This window comes from Hemiscyllium ocellatum, chromosome 8, assembly GCF_020745735.1.
Source record: "Hemiscyllium ocellatum isolate sHemOce1 chromosome 8, sHemOce1.pat.X.cur, whole genome shotgun sequence".
Classification (NCBI taxonomy): Eukaryota; Metazoa; Chordata; class Chondrichthyes; order Orectolobiformes; family Hemiscylliidae; genus Hemiscyllium; species Hemiscyllium ocellatum.
The window spans coordinates 76,139,924-76,164,692 of NC_083408.1; the positions used below are offsets into that span (position 1 = coordinate 76,139,924).

General features: G+C 38.4%; 1 protein-coding gene across 2 annotated transcripts; it reads left to right on the plus strand.

The window, feature by feature from the left end:
- The first annotated feature begins 211 nt into the window (after positions 1 to 211).
- xrcc3 (X-ray repair complementing defective repair in Chinese hamster cells 3) lies at positions 212 to 16,807 on the plus strand. 2 transcript variants are annotated; one of them, XM_060828477.1, is made up of 7 exons: positions 213 to 383; positions 2,782 to 2,919; positions 4,347 to 4,559; positions 6,943 to 7,097; positions 8,097 to 8,309; positions 9,112 to 9,158; positions 14,765 to 16,807. In XM_060828477.1, exons 1-7 carry the CDS (start codon positions 311 to 313, stop codon positions 15,012 to 15,014), a joined length of 1,089 nt encoding a protein of 362 aa, XP_060684460.1. In that variant the 5' UTR covers positions 213 to 310; the 3' UTR covers positions 15,015 to 16,807. The 2 variants fall into 2 exon arrangements, with proteins under 2 accessions (XP_060684461.1, XP_060684460.1); XM_060828478.1 differs by lacking the exon at positions 2,782 to 2,919 and having other exon boundaries at positions 212 to 383.
- The last annotated feature ends 7,962 nt before the right edge of the window (positions 16,808 to 24,769 follow it).

Below are 24,769 nucleotides of genomic sequence, written 5' to 3' on the forward strand. Positions count from 1 at the left end.
ACATGGGCGAATCATCGTCCTTTAAATGGCCCCGAGCTTTAGGATGGAGAGCTACAATAAACAGTTGAACAGAATAAGATTGTTGAAATATGTAATGGAATAAACGAGAGGTTGAGGAAATGCGATTATTTTCAGTAGTATTTGTTATGGACTGGAGAGCTTCCCCCGCCCCCGCGATTATACTGAGGGAGGGCGCCGTGTTGTGTTTGTGGGAGGGGCAGTTACAGTGACCCATGACCCCCAGCTCGCGCGTTCACCGTTACCTCCTGCTGCAGCTTCCAATGGGTCTCGCGGCCGGGTTCACTCACTGATGCTGGGGGAGCCCGCGATGGACTGGAGTCACTTAGATCTGAATCCTAAAGTGGTGGCTGCCGTTAAGCGAGGTGTGTTTGTGAGTAATTCAAACTGCGTGTCAGGAAGCCTCACGGAAATATAGAAAATAGGTCCTTGGCCCTTAGAGTCTTGCTTTAGTATTCAATATGATCATGACTGATCATCCAATACCACGTTCCCCCTATAGCCCTTTCATTGCTTTAACCTTGAGAACTACATCTTTTTTAAAAAAAAGCCATGTTTTGGTCTGTACCACTTTCTGTCGCAGAAAATTCCACAGAATCACTAATCTGGGTGAAGAAAATTCTGCCCTAATACGGTACCTTCTCCTACCCTATGTCCTTAAACTTTGACACATTGGTTCTGGACTTTCCAGTCATCAGGGACATCTTCCTTGTGGTTATCCTGTCCAGTACTTTTAGAATTTTTTAGGATTCAATGAGATCACCTTATTCTTCTAAACTCCAGTAGTCCAACTGATCTAGTCTCTTTACATACATCACGAATTAGTCAGGAATCACTTTATTGCATTGGCCCCATAGCCAGATAAACCCTTTTTCAGGTAAAACTGCACACAAAGCTCTACATGTTGTCTCACTAAGGTCCTGTACAATTGCAACTAGAATCAGTGAATGAACGTAAAAGATGTAATGCTGGTAATGTTAACCCAATATTGAGTAATATTTAAATGGAAATGAAAAGCAAAGAACTGAAACACTGAATAATAATAATAAAGTGCTGCAAAAACATGGGAGTGGTGTCATCTAATACCTTCCTACTTGCATTTACTCCTTTACTTGCTCCCTCCTCACTATCCAACGTCCCAAATACCTTTCAGTTGAGGCAATGATTCATTGTTCTTCTTTCAGCCTAGTCTGTTATATTCAGTGCTCACAATGCGGTCTCCTTCAATTCTGAAGTGATTTGAGCTCAACTTTCATTGCGTTTTTCTATGTCCATGAAGGCTGTTAGACCTGCTGAGCTTTTCCATCAATTTCTGTTTTTTTTATTTCAGATTTCCAGCTTTTTCAGTAGTTTGCATTTATTTATGGTGTCCTTGAGAGAAGCAAGACTAGAAGCTGACTGGGTGACTTCTTTGTGCAATATAGCTCAGCTTTTCAACTTTCACCCCAAACTTGTGGTTACTTCCTATTACAAGACAACATGCTAACATTTCTGTCCTAGGCCTATTGCAGTGCAACCCTAACACAAGCTGGAGGAACAGCTACTCATTTTTCATGTGGACACACTACAAAATTCAGAATTCAACACTTTGATCAACAACTTCAAACCATGAACACGGTCCTTCAATTGACTTTTCGTCAGAAGATTAATGCCAAACTTGAAACATTATTTCTCTCCACAGATGCTGCTAGACCTGTAGAATATGAGAGAAATTAATTGTGTTAGTTTGAGTCAAAAAAGTGTGGCTCTGGAAAAGCACAGCAGGTCAGGCAGCATTGAGAAGCAGGAGAATTAATGTTTTGGACATGCCCTTTAGGAATGTGGAGGGATAAGGGGGCTGAGACATAAATAGTGGGGATGTGACCAAAAGGGAAGGTGTAGTGATAAGTTTTTTTTAAGAAAGTAACTTAGAATCCTTATAGTGTGGAAACAGGCCCTGTGACTCACAAGTACACACCGACCCTTCAAAGAGTAACCCACCCAGATCTGTTCCCCTACCCTGTTACTCAATATTTACCCTGACTAATGTACCTAGCCTATACATCCCTTAACATTATAGGCAATTTAGCATGGCCAATTCACCTAATATGCACATCTTTGGATTGTGGGTGGAAATCAGAGCACCCAGAGAAGACCCATACAGACATGGGGAGAATGTACAAACTCCACACAGACAATCACCAAGGTTGGAATCGAAGTTGGGTCCCTGGTGCTGTGAGGCAGCAGTGCTAACCACTGTGCCACGATGCTGCCCTTAATTGTAATAGGTCGGTGGGTACGTTGGAGTGGATATGTGGGAAGGAGGAAGGACAGGTGAAGAGGGCATTGCTGAGTTAGAGGATTGGATCTGGGATGAGGTGGGGGGGAAAGGAGATTCTCTTCTGCTCCTCGAATGCTGCCTGACCTGGTGTGCTTTTCCAGCACCACACTTTTTGACTCTGACTCTCCAGCATCTGCAGTCCTCACTTTCTCCTGTGTTAGTTTCAGATCTATCTAATTTTGTATAATTATTAACATGGAAATATGAATATAGAATATGGTTTTGTTTAGTAGACATTTTATTGTTTTGCATTGAATAAAAAACAGCAGGATTTGTTATTTTGGTAAGGGATTTAGTGCCATGTACCTATTATTGTGTATAGAATTTGGTAGCTCTATGACCACATGGCACAATTGGTAATAATGGTTGTTTCTGGTCTAGTTTGTCGTAGTCATGTATGTTTTGCAGTAATATTTCTATAAAAGAAATCTTTTCCCTCATAGCAAACATCCAAACAATGAAAGAAATCTTATGTCTTTCGGGACCAGATCTGCAGAGACTCACTAAGTTGTCCAGTTCTGATGTGCAATATTTGCATAAAACTGTCGCAGCAACAATAAAGAGTGATCCTGTGGTAACAGGTGTGTAAAAGTTAGAATATAATCATATCTCTGCAAGATCAGAAATCAGTGCCAAATAAACACTTAAAAATATCTTGAATATGTTTTAACAGTAATTCACAAATTGTTCTAAAACTCTGAACAAGTTGATGTCTTGTAATGAATCTTAAAGTTATTTAATATTCAGTGATTTTTAATTGGCTTCAATTTAATATTTTGCCGAAACAGATTTCTACATAACACTTGCTTAAATCTTCAGATTTGTTACGTTTAAAATTTGTAAGTTTTACAGAGCTTAATTACAATGCAGGTATAATTTATGTTCCAATTTCTAATAATGTGCCTTTATGTAGCTGATGGTGATGAATGCCAATCTAGAGCTTAGCTCTGAGATATTGAGTTTAAATTCATTGGACAGAGATTGAGGGAATTATGAATAAAGCCATCCACAGAGCTGTGAGATTTCAATGTTAACTGTAAGTAGAATATGAACACACAACTTGGGTTTATAGTAGATAAATGCAGGTCTCTGGTCATATGGAATCACAGGTACATACGTTCAAGCTGCAGATAACATCTAAAGTTAGTTTCTAGTGGTTTGGTAGTTAGTTCATAATGATTAATTTATTAACACTTGAGCAAGGCATGGGCAAAATCTGCAAATGCTCCATCCTGATTGCATTCTTAAAAACATCCACCTGATGTCATATGAAAAATGAGTTGTGATCAGCTGTATTGTTCTTTGTGGTTAGGTCTGCTCCTAAAATCATTGCAGGGTTACACAATAAAAGTAGGTATTGGGTGAGATGCTTGTGGATAACCAATGCTTTTGAAATTGTGGAGAGAGAGAGAAGTGAGTTGTTATCAGAAAAACAATAAATTTTGAGAGTAATGGTAATATAAGTTGAATAAATAATTAGGATTATTTTTCACAAACAAGGAACCGAGGTTTCACTGCTTGAACATATGAACAAATTGTATTACAGAATAGATTGTGCTTCTAAACATCATTTAGTAATGTCTTGCATCCATAAGCAAATCATTTCTTTCTTTGAATGCAACTTCATATTTTCTTTCTTTAAGTGAATAATTGAGAAGGATCAAAAGAGTGAATATAAGTTAGTGAATTGAATTTTCTTACTTCTGTGCACCTTGTAATGTGGAGTATGATATTAACCAATACAATTATTGTCTGCTTTCCTGCCTGTTAGGATCTGTAAGTAACAAGAAGGGCAAGAATGGCTTTGAATTATTAAAGTGAAATAGAATAACAATGTGTATTGAAAAGTATATATCTTTCCAAAGTTTATAATCTTAGTGTGCATATGCTTCTTCAACTGTAAATTATACTTTAAGCTTTTGATTCTAACAAATATTTCTAAATAATTAAAATTGTAACATTATATACAATAAACTAAGTTTTTTTTTGTTCAACGTGTTTTCCTCAGCCCTGCAAATATTCAATGGAGAATGTCCTTTTCCAACCCAGAAGCGAAAACTTAGCATGGGTTGTCCAGTCATGGACTCACTACTTGGAGGTGGAATCCCATTAATGGGAATTACTGAAATAGTTGGTGAGAGTTCAGCAGGCAAGACACAAATTTGCATGCAGCTGTCCCTGTCTGTACAGTTCCCATGTAGCTATGGTGGACAAGATGCAGGTACAAACAAAATTGTTTCAGATATTTGATTTACTGTTTCAGTTAACTTTTGCTATGATGTGATGCTTAGAGAGACAAAGCTGTTCTCAATAGGCCTATAAAATAAAAAGGATGGAGAAAAAGGCTCAGTTCAGAATGACAGGAATCTTTACATAGTTCCTATCATGCCTTCAACTAATTGGTTTGAAGTGCGGTTACTAATGTTATGTAGTCAAACATGATGAGTTAAAAAAATTGGATTGGCCTGTTGTAAAGTTCTATTGTAATGTGTGATTACTGTTGCAATTGGTTAAACTTCTGTCTGCTGTTCAGAATGATTTCAGTGGAAATATGCTACTGGCTGGCTCTATATTCAGCATTGGTGCCTGAAACAGGTGCTGTTAGCATGAGATACAGCTAGCCTGTACACTTGAAAGGTGGTCTGCCTCCCTTAAAACTCAGTCAAACTACAGCAATTAACATAATAGTCTCAGAAAGTCTTTGATTGAAGCAAGAAAATTAAAAATATAGCAATAAGCTAGAGAGACAGCGTTCAAATTCTTTGATGTGCTGTAAAACTTAACCTGACTGGTCAAAAATGAATTTGGAGCAGATGACCTAAGAGCTCCTCAAGGTCTAACCTCCAAAGGGAATGGGGGCAGTGACTTTTTTAAAAATGTGGTATTTTTTAAGTGTTAATTAATTGTTGATATAGCTGTACCAGGGAACCATGAGCTAAACTTTAAATTGTTTCTTCAAGGACTGAGAAAATAAATGGATTGTCACTTTGGATAGTGATGATAACCAGGTTAAACGTTTGCAGAAAAATTGATCAGTGAGTTGAGGGATATGAATTTGAGGTGCCTGAAAAATCCAAAATTGACAGCATTTTTTTTTAATATATGTGGCCTTTGCTTGTTTTTGTACTTTTTTTTCTCTTACTGCCCAAGAAATATTTTCCAAGATAAGTTAGTTTATATTCAAAAGATATAATTTGTTACGATTGCAATAAAAATGGATGATCAGTCCTCAACTAGCATCATTTTACTTTTTAATACCTATTTTAAAAATGTGACATTATTAACCTAAAATGGCTCTTACAATCATTTGATAAGCCAAAGCAACCCACATGGAATATACAAAACTGATACCAATAGAATAATCATTTTAATCAAGAGGCACTGAAATTTTGTGGGTATCAAGAAATTTGCCATCTCTTGTTTTACTGACCCACATGATAACTTCACATTGTGGACGAAACATTACCCAAGGAGTTTTGAGTTTGAAAAAGTCAGTGGATCTTGACTTGGAATATGCAAATGAATTATATCAATAGCTTGTTTTTAGTAACAAAGGAGAGAGAAAGCAACATAGACCGAGTACATGTTTTTTTGACATCTCTTCTCAATCTCAGAAGTCAATAATGGTGAAAAGGCACTTTGGAAAAGCTGAGGAAGATCACCTTGTTTTCCGCCTCAGTACCTTATAGGCTTCAGGACTCAACCTGAGTTTTCTCTCGACAGATGCTACTATATCTGTGTTCATCCAGCACTGTGCTTTTGTTTCAGATTTCCAGCATCCATGTTTTTGTGGAGTTTTTTTTTGGAAAAACCACTGTTCACAGAGAAATCAAGGTTGCAAGTTTACCAAATCAAGTTTTGCATTACAATGACTCTTTTAAGAACCTTAAATTGCACTGTCTATACCTTACTGTCTGTTCAAACAGCCTGCTTTCCCCACCCCAGCCTCCTATGTGGTGTATATCTGTTAGATGTTTGCTAGATCATAAAATACAAACTTTTTTCCTCAATAAAGTTTGGAATAGAGTGCCCTTAAATTCTTTGAGCTAGTTAATTGAATTTTTCAAAGTGAGTTAGCAGCAGGTAGTTTCCGGCCACAGACCAAATATGTGCAGATTAGATAGAAAGGTCATGTAACTTACCCCAAAGCGTCCAGGGGTGTGCGGGTTAGGTGGATTAATCATGATAAATGTGGGGGTATGGGATAGGGTTGGTGTGAGTCTGGATGGGATACTGTTTGGAAGGTCAGTGCAGACCCAATGGCTCAAATGGCCTCTATCAGCACTGTAGGAATTCTGTGATTTTATATAAATTATTTGTGGTGACCAACTGAAAGAGTTAAAAATAGGTGAGCCGATCATTTCATTGACTGTAATAATGTTAACAATTTCTCTGATTTGCCAGGACATAACTTTTCAGAGCACAGATTAAAGTTCTACAAAACAATCTTCATGATGATGAAATGTGACAATCTTCACTGTTTCTATCTTCAGTTTTTACTTTTGTTTTTCTTTGTGTTGTTTAAGAGCATTGGGAAATGTCCAGTATTTTGCCTTTTCCTCCAGTCACCTCTTTTGAACTTGTTGAATATCTTATCTTTCCAGGAGCTGTGTATATTTGTACAGAGGATACTTTTCCAAATAAACGATTACAAGAATTGATTGCCTTTCAATCCATGTTAAGAACTGACGTGCCGCCCGATGTTGTCAACAATATTAAGTTTGGTAACAACATTTTTATTGAACATGTTGCAGATGTGGTAAGTGCAATGTCAACAAGTAGTTCCTTGGCCTGTAATACTTTCCATGATCGTAAAAATGTCCAAATGAAAAACTAGTGTAATAAGATTGGTTTGAATAAATTTCCTCCGGGTGCTCCGGTTTCCTCCCACAGTCCAAAGATGTGCGGGTCAGGTGAATTGCCCATGATAAGTGTTAGGTAAGGGGTAAATGTAGGGGTATGGGTGGGTTGCGCTTCGGCGGGTCGGTGTGGACTTGTTGGGCCAAAGGGCCTGTTTCTACACTGTAAGTAATCTAATCTTAAAAAAAAATGCTTTAATTTGATAACAGGTTACAGTGTGATACACTAACACAGGCATTCCAAACTGTGGGAGTTTGTTCTGAAATTTGGCTGCCCAAACTGAAGATCCACCATTATCCAAAGGTTAATGTTGCCTTTTGTGATTGGTATGGAGATAATCACTAGTTCATCTTGACTGTGAATCAAAAAGAGCAGTCACATGATTTTTGTGGGCTGCCTTACAAGGTGCTGTGCCAATGTTAAAAAGTCAGATTAGCCTCTTCACAAACTATACAGTTATAAAATTATTGGCAACAAGGGACTTGGGGATATAGTGGTAATGTTGTTAGACTAGTAATCAAGGCTTAGGCTTGTGTTCTAGGAACATAGATTCAATTCCCACCACACATGTTGTTGGAATTTACGTTCAGTTTCAGAAAATGTGGAATTTACATAATGGTAACCATGAAATTATCATTGATTGTTGTTAAAATGTCATCTACCTCAACAACAGACTTTAGGGAAAGCAGTCTGCCAACTCTAACCTGGTCTGGCCTGCATGTGTCTCCAGACCTAACAAGTTGACTTTTGAACTAATGCATTTCTGAGAGCAGTAAAGAGTAATTAGCACAGACAACAAATGGTGGCCTTGCAAAAGGCCCCCACATTCCATGAAATAGCATAAAAAGTGCTGTATTAAGTATATTTTAGAAAAATGTCTACTTTTTGTTTATGGCAGGAGTCCTTAAATCACTGCATTAGCAAAAGACTACCAATCTTACTGTCACGAGGCTTGATACGCCTAGTGGTGATTGATTCAATTGCAGCTTTATTCAGATGTGAATTTGGAGTCAGCGATTCGATTGCCAAGGCCAAATATCTTCAGAAAATTGGAGCCATGCTCCACCACCTCAGCCATCAGTTCAGTAGTCCTGTCATCTGCATCAATCAGGTATGACTTTTCAAACTAATATTTAATTCACATTATTTAAACACTTAACTACACATTTTGTACATTTGCATCTCCTAACCTGCACCCTTCCAAACTAAAGGACAAGGTGCGCATATTACCAACACTTCTACATTTTCCTCCGAATCTTTCTCAATGCTGCTTTTTATACTGTTACTATTAAAATCATGGAAGTTCCTAACTAAAGGCACTAAGATGGTTCAAAACCCCTCTCAGAAATAAATTACAGCTTTGACACTGACTCCCTATCTTGAAAACTTAAAATAATAATATAAATGATAAATGCAAGACAATAGGCTTTGTTTTTAATGGAAAATGTACTAGGATTATGAAATATATTGTCTTAGACATTTTAGATGAGATAGATATTAAATGTAGATAAAATTGCCATGATTACCATCTGTTTAGTACTGGAACTATGGTAGTCTTTTCAACCACCAAAATTAAAAAGGATGATTCAGCTGCTGTATCATTAAAAGTAATCAATTCATCATGGCAGATAAAACACAAGCATTTATAATAATTGTATTATGTAACCAATAATTTAGGTCAAGAAAATAAACTATGCAAGGATAAAAGTTGTTTTTGATCTTATCCAGTGCAGAATTGAGACATTTTCACCTGCAAGTTGTAGAGATGGTATTTTGTTTTACTTCACAAGGTGATCTCTAGTATTTCTGTCTTGCCTTCAGTGTTGAAGTAAATTGAGTATAAAGTATATTTAACCCAGTAAGCTTAGGACAATGTAACAAGAACAATTAATTTTTCTGTTTATCTCTTACAGATTGCAGACGTGGTAAATGACTCTCATTTGGCTCAGGGTAATTTTGGGCAAGTATATTTTCCTGAAAGCTTTCGTTTGCATGTTATGAATTCTTTTTGTTGAATGAGAAAATTAATAGGATCAAATGGAGTAGAGGCAAGATGGGATCAAGGGGTTAATCATGGATAAATCATTGGTCATTTCCAGAGGAATAGAATTCAAAAAGAGGGAAATTGTGTAGTCTAACCAAGGTTCTGTGAATCATTTGGTGTACTATGCATTTTTCTGGTCTCCATATTACATAAGAACAGGAAAGCACCAGAGACAGTGCAAAAATAATTAACATATCAGAACTGAGACCTTACAACTGTACAACTGAGAACTTTAGACATGTGAGTCAGACTTTGGTGGGTAAGTTGTTGGAGTTGATTCTGAAAGATAGGATTTATATGCATCTGAAAGACAAGGAATAATTAGGGATAGTCAGCATGGTTTTGTAGAAAGGAAATCGTGTCTCACAAACTTGATTGAGTTTTTTGAGAAAGTAACCAAGAAGATTAGATTACTTACAATGCGGAAACAGGCCCTTCGGCCTAACAAGCCCACACCAACCCTCCAAAGGGCAATCCATCCAGACCCATTCCCCTACATTTACCCCTTCACCTAACACTACGGGCAATTTAGCATGGCCAATTCAACTAGCCTGCACATTTTTGGACTGTGGGATGAAACCGGAGCACCCGGAGGAAACCCACACAGACAAGGGGAGAATGTGCAAACTCCACACAGACAGTTGCCTAAGGCGGGAATTGAATCTAAGTTTCTGGCACTGTGAGGCAGCAGTGCTAACCACTGTGCCACTGTACCGCCAGGATTGAGGACAGAAAGGCAATGTTATTTAGTTAGACTTTAGTAAAACCTTTGACAAGGTTCCACATGGTAATCTAATTAGTAAAGTGAGATCACATGGGATTCATGGTGACCTTGCCAATTAGACCCAAAATTGGCTTAACAGCAAGATACAGAGAGCGGTGGTGAAGGGTTGATTTTTGGACTGGAGGCCTATTCTCATTGATTGCAACCATACTAAGCTATAGTTTGAACTGTGTACCTTTCCATATTGACTGTCTTCCATCAACTATTTTACTATGCTGTGCTCTTTCTATTTGAATCCATGTTCATTCAACCAATGCATCTTCAATGGACTCTGAAATGAATTATTTATTATTTTCTCTAGCCTGAGGTTGCATCCTGGTCTTGATTGATATGGCACCTCAATGCAACATGTTCTGTAATTTTCAAGTTTGTTTAGATAGTTACCAGGTACTTTGTAGGCTGACTATGCCCTATTTTCAACTCTAGCCTTGAATTAATATATCTGTTGATACTGAAAGGATAATAGCAAGTCATGTGTGATTCAAACGTGAGCAGATCAAAAACCATATTGTTTATTTGTTGTAAAACTGCACAGCTAGCCACTAAACACATTCCTTCCTGGCTGCCAGTGCCAGCACAAGATCAATCCAACATAATCCAAAATAATTCTATATCTTATTGATAAATGCTGACTTTTAGTTCCCATATCTAGTTAACATGGCAACCTATTTTCATTTGCATAATGACCCCTGTCTCCATCCCTACTACAATGTTTCCTTTATTCGTTCTTTCATTGTGGAGGTCACTAGCTCAGCCAGATTTGCCCTTGAGAAGGTGGTAATGAACTGCCTTTTTGAACTGCTGCTGTCCTTCAAGTGGTACTGTTAAGTAAGGAAATCCCAAGGTTTTGACTGAACAATAGTGAAGAATCATGATATAATTCCAAGTCAGGATAGTGTGTGGTTTGGAAGAGAACTTGCAGTACCTGTTACCTTTTTGGTGTTCCAAGTGTAAAAAGTGTTATTGGAGTAGTCTTGATGAGTTATTGCAGTGCATCTAGTAGTTGATGTACAATGCTACCATTATGTTTTGCAGCGAAGAGAGTGAATGTTGAAGGTGTTGGTTAATATGTCAATGATGTACATTCCATTACTCTCCTGCCTTGTGCCTCATAGTTATTGGATGGGCATTGGGAATACAAGTAGTGCTGAGCTTGATGAATGATTCCTAGCCTTGACCAGCTCTTGTAGCCACAGTATTTATATTGCTGGTTCAGTTCAGCCATTGGTAATCCACAGCATGTTTATAGTTGGGAATTCAGTAATGGTAATGCCATTCATCGTCAAGAGGCAATCGAACCATTCTTCTTTGTTGGACATGGTTCACAGGTGCCAGGCAATGACCCTGAATGTTACTTTCCATCTGGGATGTTGTCCAGGTTTTGCTGCAATACCAACTGCTTCAGTATCAGAGGAGTGGCAAATGGTGCTGAATATTATCGACTCGTCACTTCTGACCTAATGATGGAAGGAAAGACATTGAAACAACTGAAGATGGTTGTGCCTAGGACATAACCTGAGGAACTCCAGCAGTGATACCCTGGAGTTGAGATGATTAACTTCCAAAAACCACAACCATCTTCCTTTGTGTTCGGTATGATTCTAACCAACTTAGTTTTATCCTGATTCCTGTTGACTCTAGTTTTTCTAAGGCTTCTTGATGCCATACTCTGTCAAGTGCTGCCTTAATGTCATGGGATCACTCTCACCTCACCTTTTGGGGTTCAGTTATTTTGTCCATGTTTGGACAAGACTGAATGGCCCTAGTGGAACCCAAATGGAATATCAGTGAAAAGACTATCCCTCTACTTAAAACACTGTCCATCACTTTGATTGAAAGAAGTTTGACAGCTTGGTAATTAATGGGGTAAAACACTAATTCATGTTTCTGCCATTTCTAGACTTAACTTTGCTACATATTCTCAATGATTACCTAATTTTCATAATCCCTAACTGAATGAGTAAATTTCATAGCTGCTTTGTACCAAATCTCTTTCACCGTTTTATTTGAACCCTTGCTGATTTTTGTTGATTTTTCTTTTATTCTTTTATCAGCTTTAGTTTACAGCAGTTAACTAGGAACTAAAGATAATTTTTGGGCTTTGAGTAACAACTTGTGTTAAAAGGAACACAGACCAAACAAGGTTTTGTGTATTCATGAGGCTCAGCCTGGAAATTAATTGCAACTGCACTTCTGATCAAAGCGTTCTGCAGATGTTTTGTCACTGGAGAAGAGCATTATATTTAAACAGATAGCAGAGGTTGGCTATTGATGAGGTTGGTACCTGGGAATTAGTTCCAGCAAGTCTAGCAGAGACTTTGTGCTCAAGCAGATGGCAGATGTTGAATGGCAATTGGGACCTCGTGGAGGTGACAGCCTATCAGGGAGGATTGGGTTTTGGACAGTGTTTTTGCAGAGAAGGAATCCAGCTGTTGCTGCAATGCAGAAAAAGCTGAAAGCTCCTTATTTAACCTCCTATGAGCAGTTCTTGGAAGCTCAAAGAATAGAAGACTGTTATAATTATTACCACTTTTATCCAAATTAACTGTAAAGGTGACCCTGATCAACATCTTCAGAAAATCAACCAAGAAACCACCATTTATGCCTGTGGAACAACACGTTATGAAAACTATTTGAGTAATCTGGCCAATTTTGTTGTTTTCTTTTATTTTTGCCTTAACTGTGTTTGTTTGACTGTGTATCTCCTTTTGTGTGAACGGGCGGAAAACAAAGGTTTTTGGATTTGTAGCATTGACTAATCAGATTACTTTATCTAATTTTTCTCTCCTAAAGTTTCTATATTGCTAATAAATTTCCATGTCTTTTGTTTAAAATACAAACCAGTGTCTAGAGTTGATTATTCACAGAATCTGGGATTAGTTATGCAAAAAGTCTAGTTAGGAACTATTAGGGTCAATTTTGAGAATTTTTGAAGGTTTTAATTTTACTGTGTTGCGTAGAGAGGTTGAAAGCCTGACTTCATAGTCATACAGCACAGAAACGGGTCCTTTGGCTATTATGTTAATACCAAACAACAACCACTAAACTACACTAATCCCATTTACATGCACTTGGTCCATTGTTTACTACGTCCTGGCATTTTAAATGCCCACCCAGGTGCTTCTTAAATGTTACTAGAATACCTTCCTCTCCCACCCTCCAGGCAGCATGTTCCATTATTTCTACCACCCTCTTATTGAAAATTTATTTTCCTTTAAACCACTTAATTCTCACCTTAAACTTATGCCCTTTTTAGTTTTAGACATGTCTGCCATGGGGATAAGATTCTGACAATCTACTCTGTTCTCTAACTACTATAATTTTGTGTTTCTCAATCACTCCTCAGCCTGTTCTGTTCCAGGGAAAATAAACACAGTCTCTCCTCACAACTGAGACTTTCCGTCCCAAGCTACATCCAGGTGAATCTCCTCTGCACACTTTTTCAATCCTTCCAATAATGTGGTCACCAGAACTGCACACAGTATTCCATCTGTGGCCAAACCATATTTTATAAATTTGTTGCAAGACTTCCTTCCTCCTGTATTCTATATCCTGGCTAATGAAAGCAAACATTCCATTTACAGCCATCACCATTCTGTCCACATGTGCTGACCCCTTCAGGAGTATTATGAACTTGTACACCAAGGTCCCTACATTCATTAATACTCCCTAGGGACCCACATTCATGTGTATATCCTTTCCATATTTTTCTCAAAATTCAACACCTCCCACTTACAGGATTAAATTCCATCTGCCACTACTCTGCACAATTTACCAGCTGATCAATATCAGACTGTAGCCTGAGATAATCCTCCTCCTCATCATCAACACCAACGATTTTTGTGCCATCTGCAAACTTATTACTTATCCTTCTACATTTTGGTTCGCTGTCTAACACCGGGTCATAACAATTTGACATGGACCTTGAGTGATTTCTACAGGTGTCAAAATATCTTCAGGATTTCTGTACTTATTTACATGTTATTCTATGACTTTGCCACTTAAAATCTCTTCACTTTTAAGCCCTTAAGTCCTGTGCTAACTCCTTTTTTCAAATCTGGTCTCATCCCCTACTCATCCCTCTCCCTATCTCATTATTCTCCTTGTTGGCTGTGCTTTCTCTCACCTTGCCCAGTACTCCATTGGTATTTAAACCATCTATCTTCCTAAGCAGTATCTTCAAATGCCTTTTGAAAGTTGGATCTTGAGTTATGCTTTTGAACATTTCATCTATTTTGTCTTCTATCTGATTGAAACTGTTACATTTTTGCAATTGTAAACTAAAATAGATCCCTATATATTTGCCTGTTGTAGACTGTGGTTTATAATAAATCTCCACACAGCAAATATCAATATCAATATTTTGTGTCAGAGTAGAAAACCATGCATTTGTCCTCTTTCCATTTCTGCATTAAGTTGTGATTTCAGACAAGTCAACAAAGTAAGGGCTGAAGCAATAATGAGGAACTTCCTCACATGTAGAGCCAGGAAGATACTCGTTTGTTCACTCAGGACCTCTTAAGTCTACATATCAAATGAAGAGGAAGAAACAGAAGACTGAAATTCCTCAAAGTTGTATAAGATGATTTATTTGAGAAAGAAACTTGTTAGATTTGTGAAGCATGCAATATTTAAGGTTATTCAGAATGTTGCATAGTAATCTTTTGAGAGGAAGGGCTGTATTTTATAAATGTGTGATTATATTGCTGTATTTATGTCTGTTACAATTGTTTTCTAGCTTATTAGATAAAAAAGTGCTACCAGCTCTGGGTGTGACTTGGTCCAATCAGCTCTTGATGAGGCTAATGGTTAGTCGGACACAACTCTGTGTTGAAGGCAAATTTCCTGACAACAAAGCCTGTATCTTGAATTCTGGGACTGTCCTACGCAGAATGGAAATCATTTTTGCACCTCATCTTCCTCAATCGTTCTGCAACTATATAATCTGCAAGGAAGGGGTAAGGGGAATAAGGAAAATAGGACTATAACCGGGGCCATTGGAAAGTCTGTATTTTCTTTCTCCTCTTATTTTTATTTTCCTCCAACTTATTTTCAATATTTTCTGAAAGCAAAATATTGTGGATGCTGGAAATCTGAAATAGGAACAGAAGGTTCTGGAGAAACTCAGCAAGTCTGGCAACATTTGTTGTGAGAAATAGAGCTTGGAACTTTCCGAAGAATAACCTTTGGACTGTTATTTTTATTTTCTCCCACAGATTGTGCCAGACCTGCTAGTTTCTCAGCATGTTCTGTTTCCCCTCAATACTCTTGCTTCACTGCCAGTCACTGTTCACATACAAATGAATTTAATAATGCTGGCTGGTCCAGTCTGCCCAAAAGAAGTCACTCTGTTTCACTTAAAGGGTCTGACTTTAACCAATATAGATCAATATGGCGGTTCCAGAAGGGTCACCATTTCTAGTTCCATTCATTGTGTTAATTTCTAATCATTGCATTGCTGAAAGTTCTGCTTATATGAAATTAAATAGGCAGAATTTATCAAAATATCATTAACATTTTATTACATTATTTTGCAAGTTTTCTCTGACTGTAGTAACATTATGTATCTAAGATATGACATTCCTAATATTCAAGATATTCTTTTCTCCCTCCATTCGACTGCTGTAATGCTCTAATTTTTCTGATGTCTTGACGAACTTTCAGAGTCTGGGTCTTTAAAATCAGAACCTCCCTTTTTTTTTAGAAACTGTGAATTAATCCTTTTAAACATTCTTCCAATGGGGGTTACGTAGTAAGTCAACATTGTTCAATCCTAAGTTGTTCTTTGATATCTGCTGCATTCCATGAAAATTGATTAAAAAATTCTCAAGCTGATTAGTCAGTCATGGTACTAAACATGTGACTGTTGTATGTTCTATGAGCTAGTCTTTGAAAAAATTAACTTCTACAATATAGATTATGTTTCTTTAAAATTATAGTAACTATGCAAAATACTTCCAAACTACTCAGTTCAAGAATAATCTCATTTTTGATTGATCAACATTCAATGAACACTTTTTTCTTTGCAAATGATTTAAATTATTGCCGTTTAAATAAAAGTTTTATGGGCTTTAGAACCAGTATTCCAACTTAAAAAAGACTACTCCCTCCAAATGGTCAGTTGCTGATTAAACATTAAACACAAATGACTATGATATTTAAAGAAGGTTCTGCAACACAGCAGATGATCTTTGATCAGATCCAAATGTTGAGGTCAATAAGCAAACAAAATCCCTAATATTAATAATTTAATTGAAATACTCTATTTGAGACCAATAGAATGTAGAGTTGACTATTTATTTTCTGAAAAAGTTTCCTGTTATTACACATGTCCTACAGTATAGACAGTATATATGCAGTAATTATCTTCTGGTCACCTGTATGCATTTACTTTACATGCTGATTTCTTACATTAACCAAATCACAAAAGACATAAATATTACTTTGCACAGTCTAAATTATTTAAAACAATAATATTGATTTCTAACCCCTGAAGCTGTGCTAGCTGCCCACGTGAAATGTTTATGTTCTGTCAGAGTAAATTTAATTTCTGCATTACGAAGATCTTTCCAGTACTAACAGAAGTAAGGGAACTGATTCCAGGGTTGTCAGTGGGTTTAATTGTTGTTTCAAGCATACAAGCTGAATTCTCCTTGGATGTATTTTTCAGATTTGTAATAAAATGTTAGAATTACGTTTACTCCAGAATAAATCCGGGCTGTTAAATTGGTAATATAATCATAATGTAGTTTACACATACACTTCAACGTAACAGTGCAAGTTCATGATTTGTGAAGTAGTACCTTTTATATATGTATATATCAAAATAAATCAAAGGTTTGCAGACATCTGTTCTAATAGTTATTTTGTCATTTAGATAACTTGGAAGAAATACTGATGCAACATGTGGTCTCAGTATTTGCTGAACACTTATTTTTGGGTAGCTTTTTGGGAGGTTAGTGGTGGGATTTGGTCATGGTGGTCTGGGTATGCTCTGGTGGCCTGTTGCCTTTGATGCCATTGTTAGCAAATTCCTGTGCAACTTATGCGATAAGAAGGGAGCTCATTTCTTTGGAACTTGTGCTGAATAAGTGCAGTCTTTCCCTATTCAGCTTACCCTTAGTACCTCATTCTACCCATCATGAGATCAAAGGAAGAGGCTAAAAAAGTTGCAGAAAAAGTAGTTAGCCTGAGAATTTGGAGCATTTTCACATTCACCTAAGGAGAACCAAGAAACTGATCAAGGTAGCATAGAATGAATGTAAGCTAGCATGGAAGATAAAGATGGACTGTTAAAAGATGTCACTGCTGAGTTAAAAGGAGAAGATTGGCAAAGGCAAATGTGGGTCCATTACAGGTAGAAATGTGAGAATTTACAATTAGAAATAGGGAAATGGCAGAGAAGCTAAATAATTACTTTGGGTTGGAATCTCAACAGGCTCTGAACAGCATGGCTATCAAGATAAGTGGTAGATTCGGGTGAGATGGCTGTGTCTTGCATTGCCATTTGCCAGTCAGACAACCAGGCAAATGCCCCTGCTAAACAGCAGACCTCAGGTGACAGCGTGTACATCCTGTCATACGTCTGTGTGCCAGGTCAGTTTAGCACTTGCACCACATGGCCATTATGCAGAGGTATGGAATGTTTCTTGAATACTTCCCAATCTTTTACCATTTCTGTCCAAATGAACATTGGTATCCTTGTTCATAAGTCATTGAAAGCTAATCTGCAAGTGTAGTTGCAGTTAGGAAGGCAAGCAGAATGTTGGCCTTTCCTGTAAGAGAATAAGAGTACAGGAGCAAAGATGTCCTACTTCAATTGTGCGGAACCTAGTTGACACAGTAGCTGGATATTTTGTATGCACATCTTGGTTCCCTTGTTTAAGGAAGGATATACGCCATAGTTGGAGTGCATTTAAAGTAGATTTAGCTACTACTGAAGAACTTTCTTTAAATTTGCTTCTTTTCATCTCGGCTGTCATTACTTCATCATTAAGGTACTGCAAGTCAAAGCATGATGCAGCATAATTAACAAGTTATGTCATCAAGTATTAGCAAGCTTCTCCCAGTCACTAAAATCATTGCTGTCTTGTTTCAAGGAAAGATTAACTACAGACAACCCTAATGCCACTGTAGAATTTAACTTGGGTATTTGATGAGCAACAAATTAAGATCACTAAAATCATCTTTGTTGCTAACTTAAAGCTAAACTTTGGGGTTATTTTCCACAGATATTGTTTTGTACGACTTTATGGTGAATGGAGAGAAAGTTAGGATTTTTTAAAATTGGAATAGCATTAAAGGTCAAAACCACAGATGTGCCATTTGATCTTACATTTATAAAGAAGTGCAATTTTAATTCTAGAACCATACAATCCCTAGTGTGGAAGCAGGCCATTCAGACCATTGAGTCCACACCGACCCTCTGAAGAGCATCCCACCCAGACCCATCCCATCCCTGTAACCCTACATTTCCCATGGCTAATCCACCTAACCTGCACATCTTTGGACTGCAGGAGGAAACTGAGCACCAGGAGGAAACCCACAGATATAGGAAGAATGTGCAAAGTCCCCTCAGACTGTCGCCCAAGACTGGATTCCAACCTGGGTTCTTGGTGCTGTGAGGCAGCAGTGCTAACCACTGAGCCACCGTGCTACCACCATTCTGTTAACTCATTCTTTTCCAAACATTTCCAGATCCAAAAAAATGCCTAAGTGTGATAAACCAATAGTATTACCATAGCTTTAATTTGGACCATCTAACAGAATTTGAATAACAGAATTCAGACATTCATAGTGTTATGGCATAGAGACCTTTTGGCCTATTATGCTGAACTTGCCTCCACCACACTTCCAAGCAGTGCATACCTAACTCTAGCTAATTTTGAAAATTTTTCTCACCTCATTTACTTCTTTTGCAAATCAGTTTAAATCAGTGCCCTCTGATTCTTCTTCCTTTTTATGAGCAGGAACAGTTTACCTTATCTAGTCTATCCAGCTCCCTCAAGTTTGAAAACCTCTATTGGATCTTCGCTCAACCTTCTTTACAAGAAGAAGGGTCACAACAACTTATATCTGACCTAGTAGCTTAAATTTCTCATTCCTGGAACCATTCTTGTAAATTGTTTCTGTACTCCCTCCAATGCATATGTATCCCCTTTCTACACTATACAGAATGCAGAAGAAAGCAGTTAGAAAAGCAAAAAAGGAGCATGAAAAGGACTTAAAACAGGATTAGAGCGAGTATCCTAAGATACATTTTATATTTGGGGCAGCACAGTGGCTCAGTGGTTAGCACTGCTGCCTCACAGCGCCAGGGATCTGGCTTTGATTCCAACGTCAGGCGACTGACGGTGGAGTTTGCATATTCTCCCATGTCTGTGTGGGTTTCCTCTGGGTGCTCCAGTTTCCTCCCACAATCCAAGAGGTGGGGGTCTGATGGATTGGTCATGCTAAATTGCCCATAGTGTTTGATATATTATTGAGAGGGAAATTGGTCTGGGTGGGTTCTCTTCAGAGGGTCAGTGTGGACTTCTTGGGCCAAAGGGCCTGTTTCCACACTGTGGGGAATCTAATATTTTATAAATACAGTGAAGGGAAGAGGCTGACCAGGGAAAGAGTAAAGCCCATTAGGGACCAAGTTTGCAACCTGTTTGCAAAGGGTGTTAAATGAATACTTCTCTTTGGTCTTCGCTCAGGAAAAGGTGAATGTATATACTGAATTCAGGAAAAGGGGGTGTAGGACCATTTGGTGCAGCCACTTGGGCGCAAGCGATTCAGCGCAGCCGGTTTGGCACGACCCATTTTTGCACAGACCCATTTCGACGCGAGCGATTCGGCGCAGCTCTTATTTATTCCTTTTTAGGCTTAGTTGCAAGCATTCATGAAAGCAATAAAAAGAAAAATAATGTTTATCCTCTTCAGTAAAAATGTTAAAATAAGGCAAATACAAAATTGTTGATGGTATTTTAACGGGTTTTTAATAAGTTGTATATTAATATGTTTATTTTAAAATATTTTAATAATTTTAATAATAGTAGTTTAATAACTACTACTGAATAACTGCAAAACAGTTCTGCGCCGAAATGTGTCGCGCCAAACCGACCGCGCCGAATCACTCACGCCAAAGTGGCTGTGCCGAATGGTCCCACTCCGAGGAAAAGGGACTGTGAGGAACTTGCAGTTTGACATGGGAAATGGGGAGGTATGGAAGGCTCTGAAACACCCTGGCCCAGATGAATTGCTTCCCAGGCTGATTTGGGGAGACAAGGCAGGAAATTGCAGGGGTTCTGACACAAGTTTTTAATTTCTCGATGGCCACAGAGGAAGCGCCAGAGGACTGGAGGATGGCTAATCTGGTTCCACTTTTTAAGAGGGTTGGTAGAGATGAACCAGAAAATTACAGACCTTTGAGTCTCACATCAGTGGTCAGGAAATTACTGGAGAAAATTCTGAAGTAGCGAATTAATACCTGTTTGGAAAGGCATGGATTAATTAGGGGTAGTCAGCATAGTTTGGTCAGAGGGAGATCATGCCTAACACATTTGTTAAATGTTTTGAAAACACATCGTGTGTGGATGAGGGAAGTTTATTTGATGATGTTTATATGGATTTTAACAAAGCTTTTGATAAGGCCCACATGGGAGACTGATTGAGGAGGTTAATGCACTTGGAACTGAGGGAAACATGGAGAGATAGGTCAGAAACTCATATAAAGGGTAGTGGTAGAAGGCTGTTTGACTTGAGACTGGTGTCCAATGGTATATCACAAGGATCAGTACTGGGACCTCATTTTTTGTTATATACATAAATGATACAGATGAAAATGTGGGAGGAATGTTAGGCAAATTTGCAGATGACACCAAGATAGTTAGAGTGGTTAATAGCGAAGAAGATGGTTGTAGGCTACAGGAAGGTATAGATAGGTTGGTCAGATGGGCAGACCAGTGGCATATGGTATTTAACCAAGGTGAATTTGGTAGAAGAAACAAAATGAGGATGTATTTATTGAGTGGCAGGACACTGAGTAGTTTAGAGGAACAGATGGATCTTGGGGTAATTGTTGACAGATCTCTGAAATCAACAGAGCAAATGAATAGGATAGTTAAGGCGGCATATGGGACGCTTGTTTTAATCAGTTGTGGTGTACAGCATAAGAACAAGGAGGTAATGTTGGAGTTTTACAGAGTGTTGGTTAGGCCACAACTGGAGTACTGTGTGCAGCTCTGGTCACTTCACTACAGGAAGGATGTGATAGCACTAGAAGGAATACAGAGGAGGTTCACCAGGGTGTTGCCTGGGATGGGGAGATTAAAGAAAACAATTCAAATCTATCTAAAGCAGTGAAAATTGAGGTGAACATGATTGAGGTGTATATGATTATGAGAGGTATGGACAGGGCGAATAGAGATTAGCTGTTCCCCTTAATTGATGGGTCAATCACAAAAGTGCATTGTTTCAGGTAAGGGGCAGAAGATTCAGAGGGATTTTGGGAAGAAAACTTTCACTCAGCGGGTGGTAGGAATCTTGAATGCATGAACTTGGAAGGTAGTGGAGGCTGGAAATCTTAGAACTTGTTAAAAAAAATTTGGATGAGTACTTCAAATATCACAACATTCAAGGATTTGGGACAAGTGCGAGAAATTAAGATAAGTGTACTTATAGTGGTAGTCTGTCAGAGTAGGCTTGATTGACTGAAGGACCTTTTCTGTGCTGTATGAATCTACTCCAGCTGAGGTATGGAGTATCTGATACACTGTCAACATCCACCTCCTTGCTTTTGTGCTCTTTTTAATGAAGCTGAAGATATGTACACTTTAATTAATCACTCAAACTGTTCTGCCACCATCAGTAATCTGGACACATTTCCAACTAGGTTCTTTTGTTATTCCATCCTGTTTAGAATTGAACCCCTCCCCCCTTTTTAAAAATATTTTTAATGTTCTTCCCATCAAAATACATCACCTCCCATTTCTCTGCATTGAACCCTGTCTGCTACACATTTACCCACTCAACTTCCTATATTCTTTCAGAGTTCTTTCCTGACCTCACAGTTCATAATTTTTCCAAGTTTTGAGTCATCTGCAAACTTTGAAATTGCCTCATGCATTCAAAGATATAGATCATTAATATATACAGTAATCAGAGAAAGCAAGAGTTCCATTACTGATCCCCGAGGAACTCATTTCAAACCTTTGTCAAGCCAGAAAAATATCTATTGGACCATAACTCTGTTTCCTATCACTCTGCCCGTTTTATATCCTTGTTACTACTTTCTTTTATTCCACATTTTTCCTCATGAGCAATTGTGCGAGAGACACTATCAAATGACTTATGCAAGTCCATGTACAACAGTGTTACCCTCAATAAACTTTTATGTTATCCCTTAATAAAACTAAATCAAGCATGATTTTCCCTTTCAAAATCATGCTATTCCTAATCAGCTCTACGTTTTCTCTGTGGTTTCCAATTCTATATCAAATAATTGTTTCTGGGAGCTTCCCCAACATTGAAAATAAACTTGAGGCTCTGATGAAGTCATCTAGACTCAAAATATTAGCCTGCTTTCTCTCCATAGATGCTGCCTGGTCTACTGTGATCTCCAGCATTTTTTGTTTTCAATTGAAAATAAACTGACTGGTTTGTAATTGCTTTGCTTATCCTTCTTGAACAAGGCTATAATGTTTGCAATTTTCCAGTTTTCTGGCACCTCAGAGTCCGGGGAAGACTGAAGCAGCAGGTCAAGTAGTATCAAAGGAGCAAAAGAATCAACATTTTGGGAAGTCGTGGAGGGAACGGCTTCTCTGAAATGCAGATGGGGTGGGGAGGAAAATGTATCTGGTGGTGTGGTCTGTTTGTTGGTGGCAGAATGGCAGAGTATGATGAGGTGTATCCAGAGGTTGGTGGGGTGGAAGGGATCAGCAGGGTTTACCACATCAGGTGCAACGGACGCAGTAGATGATGTGTTATCACATTGGATGCATTGGGGAGACAGGCTGCCAACTTGCAGATTGTTTCAGAGAACATCTCTGGGACATCCACACTAAACAACCCCACTGACCTGCGGCTAAACACCTCCCACTCCGCCAAGGACATGTAAGATCTGGTCCTCTATCACCAAACCCTAACCATCTGATACATGGAGGAAGAACGCCTCATGTTCCAACCGGTGACCCTCCAACCTCCCAGGATCAATGTGGATTTCACCACGTCCCCCATTTCCCCTCCCCCACTTTATCCCAGTCTCAAACGTCCAACTCAGCACCACTCTCTTGAATGGTCCTACCTGCTCATCTTCCTTCCCACCTAAATGCTTCAGCCTCCTCTCCAACCTATCACTTTCAACCCCACCTTCATTCCCAGCTACCATCCCTCCCGACCCACCCTCCTCCCCCTCCTTCCCCCCCCCCCCCCCCGGCTTATAAGCCTCATTCCTGATATGCACGAAACGTTGATGCTCTTGCCCCTCGGATGCTGCCTGACCGTCTCTGCTTTTCCAGCACCATACTCTTCAACTCAAACTATTCTGGGACAGAAATAGTTTTATTTTAAATCTCAGAAACAAATATTGTTTATATAGCATTTAAATAAATTTTACAGAAGTGAAATTTCAAGTGCCAGAAAGGTTGCTTTAGTCTATCACCATTATGATTAATCACAATTAAAAACACAAATTTGCATCAGTCCTGTTTCTCTGTGGTTAGCAATTAACTAGAATAACTTTGTTTATTAAACTGCAACTGAGCAGGCAATCTTCTGATGAGGTACTCACGGTTATGACACCAAGACAGCCAAACCAAACAGGCTTTTCTGTCTTTGTGTTCACAACTGAGCAAAACCCTTCAAAAAGGTTCTCAAATAGTTACTCCAATGATTTCTAACCATACTTTTGAATAACCAATACCAGACTTAACAATTGAGTCCAGACTCTGGATTAGTGGTGCTGGAAGAGCACACCAGTTCAGGCAGCATCCAAGGAGCAGGACATTTCGGGCAAAAGCTCTTCATCAGGAATCCAGTCACCAGTTTTGTACCTTAAACAAGGCTTAATTTATTAAATGTACAGTAACTTTAGCAGAGAAGAAATTACACAATGTAATCTAATTAAGGTTTACACTTTAAACCCAAAGCATTTGCCTTCAATCACCCATTCACATAAAAGACAAACATACAGTTAAGGGATAATTTTTTTAAAACCTCAACTGGCCCGATTACAATGCAGGTTTCACAGGCATAGACTTAGACTCCTTGGTTTCTTTCTGGGAACGCTGATCAGGATCACCTTTTCAGTTTTCTCAAGTACAGGTAGTAATAATTCTAACTCAGCTTTCTTCTATTTGGGCTTCCAAAAGCTAATGAGGGAGATTAGGCATGGAGCTTTCAAATCTTCATGTTGTATCATCAGCAACCAAACTCATCTCCCAGAAAGCATGTTCAATAAACAACTAACTCAGTTTCTCAGAATGGAAACAGTCTTTTCCTGAGGCCTCAACAGGAGTGTTTGATTATCATGTCCTTATCGGAATAAATGCTCAGGTACAGCCCTCGTTAATAGCCAACTTCTATTACCTGTTTAAATACAATATTTTTTCTGAGGTCAGTGTATCTGTAGAAACGCAATCAAGAATCTGCCTGAAATTAACCTTTAGGCATGGCCTGTCAAATAAACAGATTGTTTGTTCTGTTCTGTTCCTTTTACCACAAAATGTTTTCTAGAGTCAAGTAGTCTTCCATTCACAATTCT

What these genes read in the sequence shown, in the direction of transcription:
- xrcc3 (XM_060828477.1), top strand. Translation starts at nt 311, where the DNA reads ATGCTGGGGGAGCCCGCGATGGACTGGAGTCACTTAGATCTGAATCCT. An exon ending in GGTGGCTGCCGTTAAGCGAG is followed by an intron (nt 384 to 2,781) that starts GTGTGTTTGTGA and finishes TTTCCCTCATAG; the next exon opens with CAAACATCCAAACAATGAAA. An exon ending in CTGTCATCTGCATCAATCAG is followed by an intron (nt 8,310 to 9,111) that starts GTATGACTTTTC and finishes TATCTCTTACAG; the next exon opens with ATTGCAGACGTGGTAAATGA.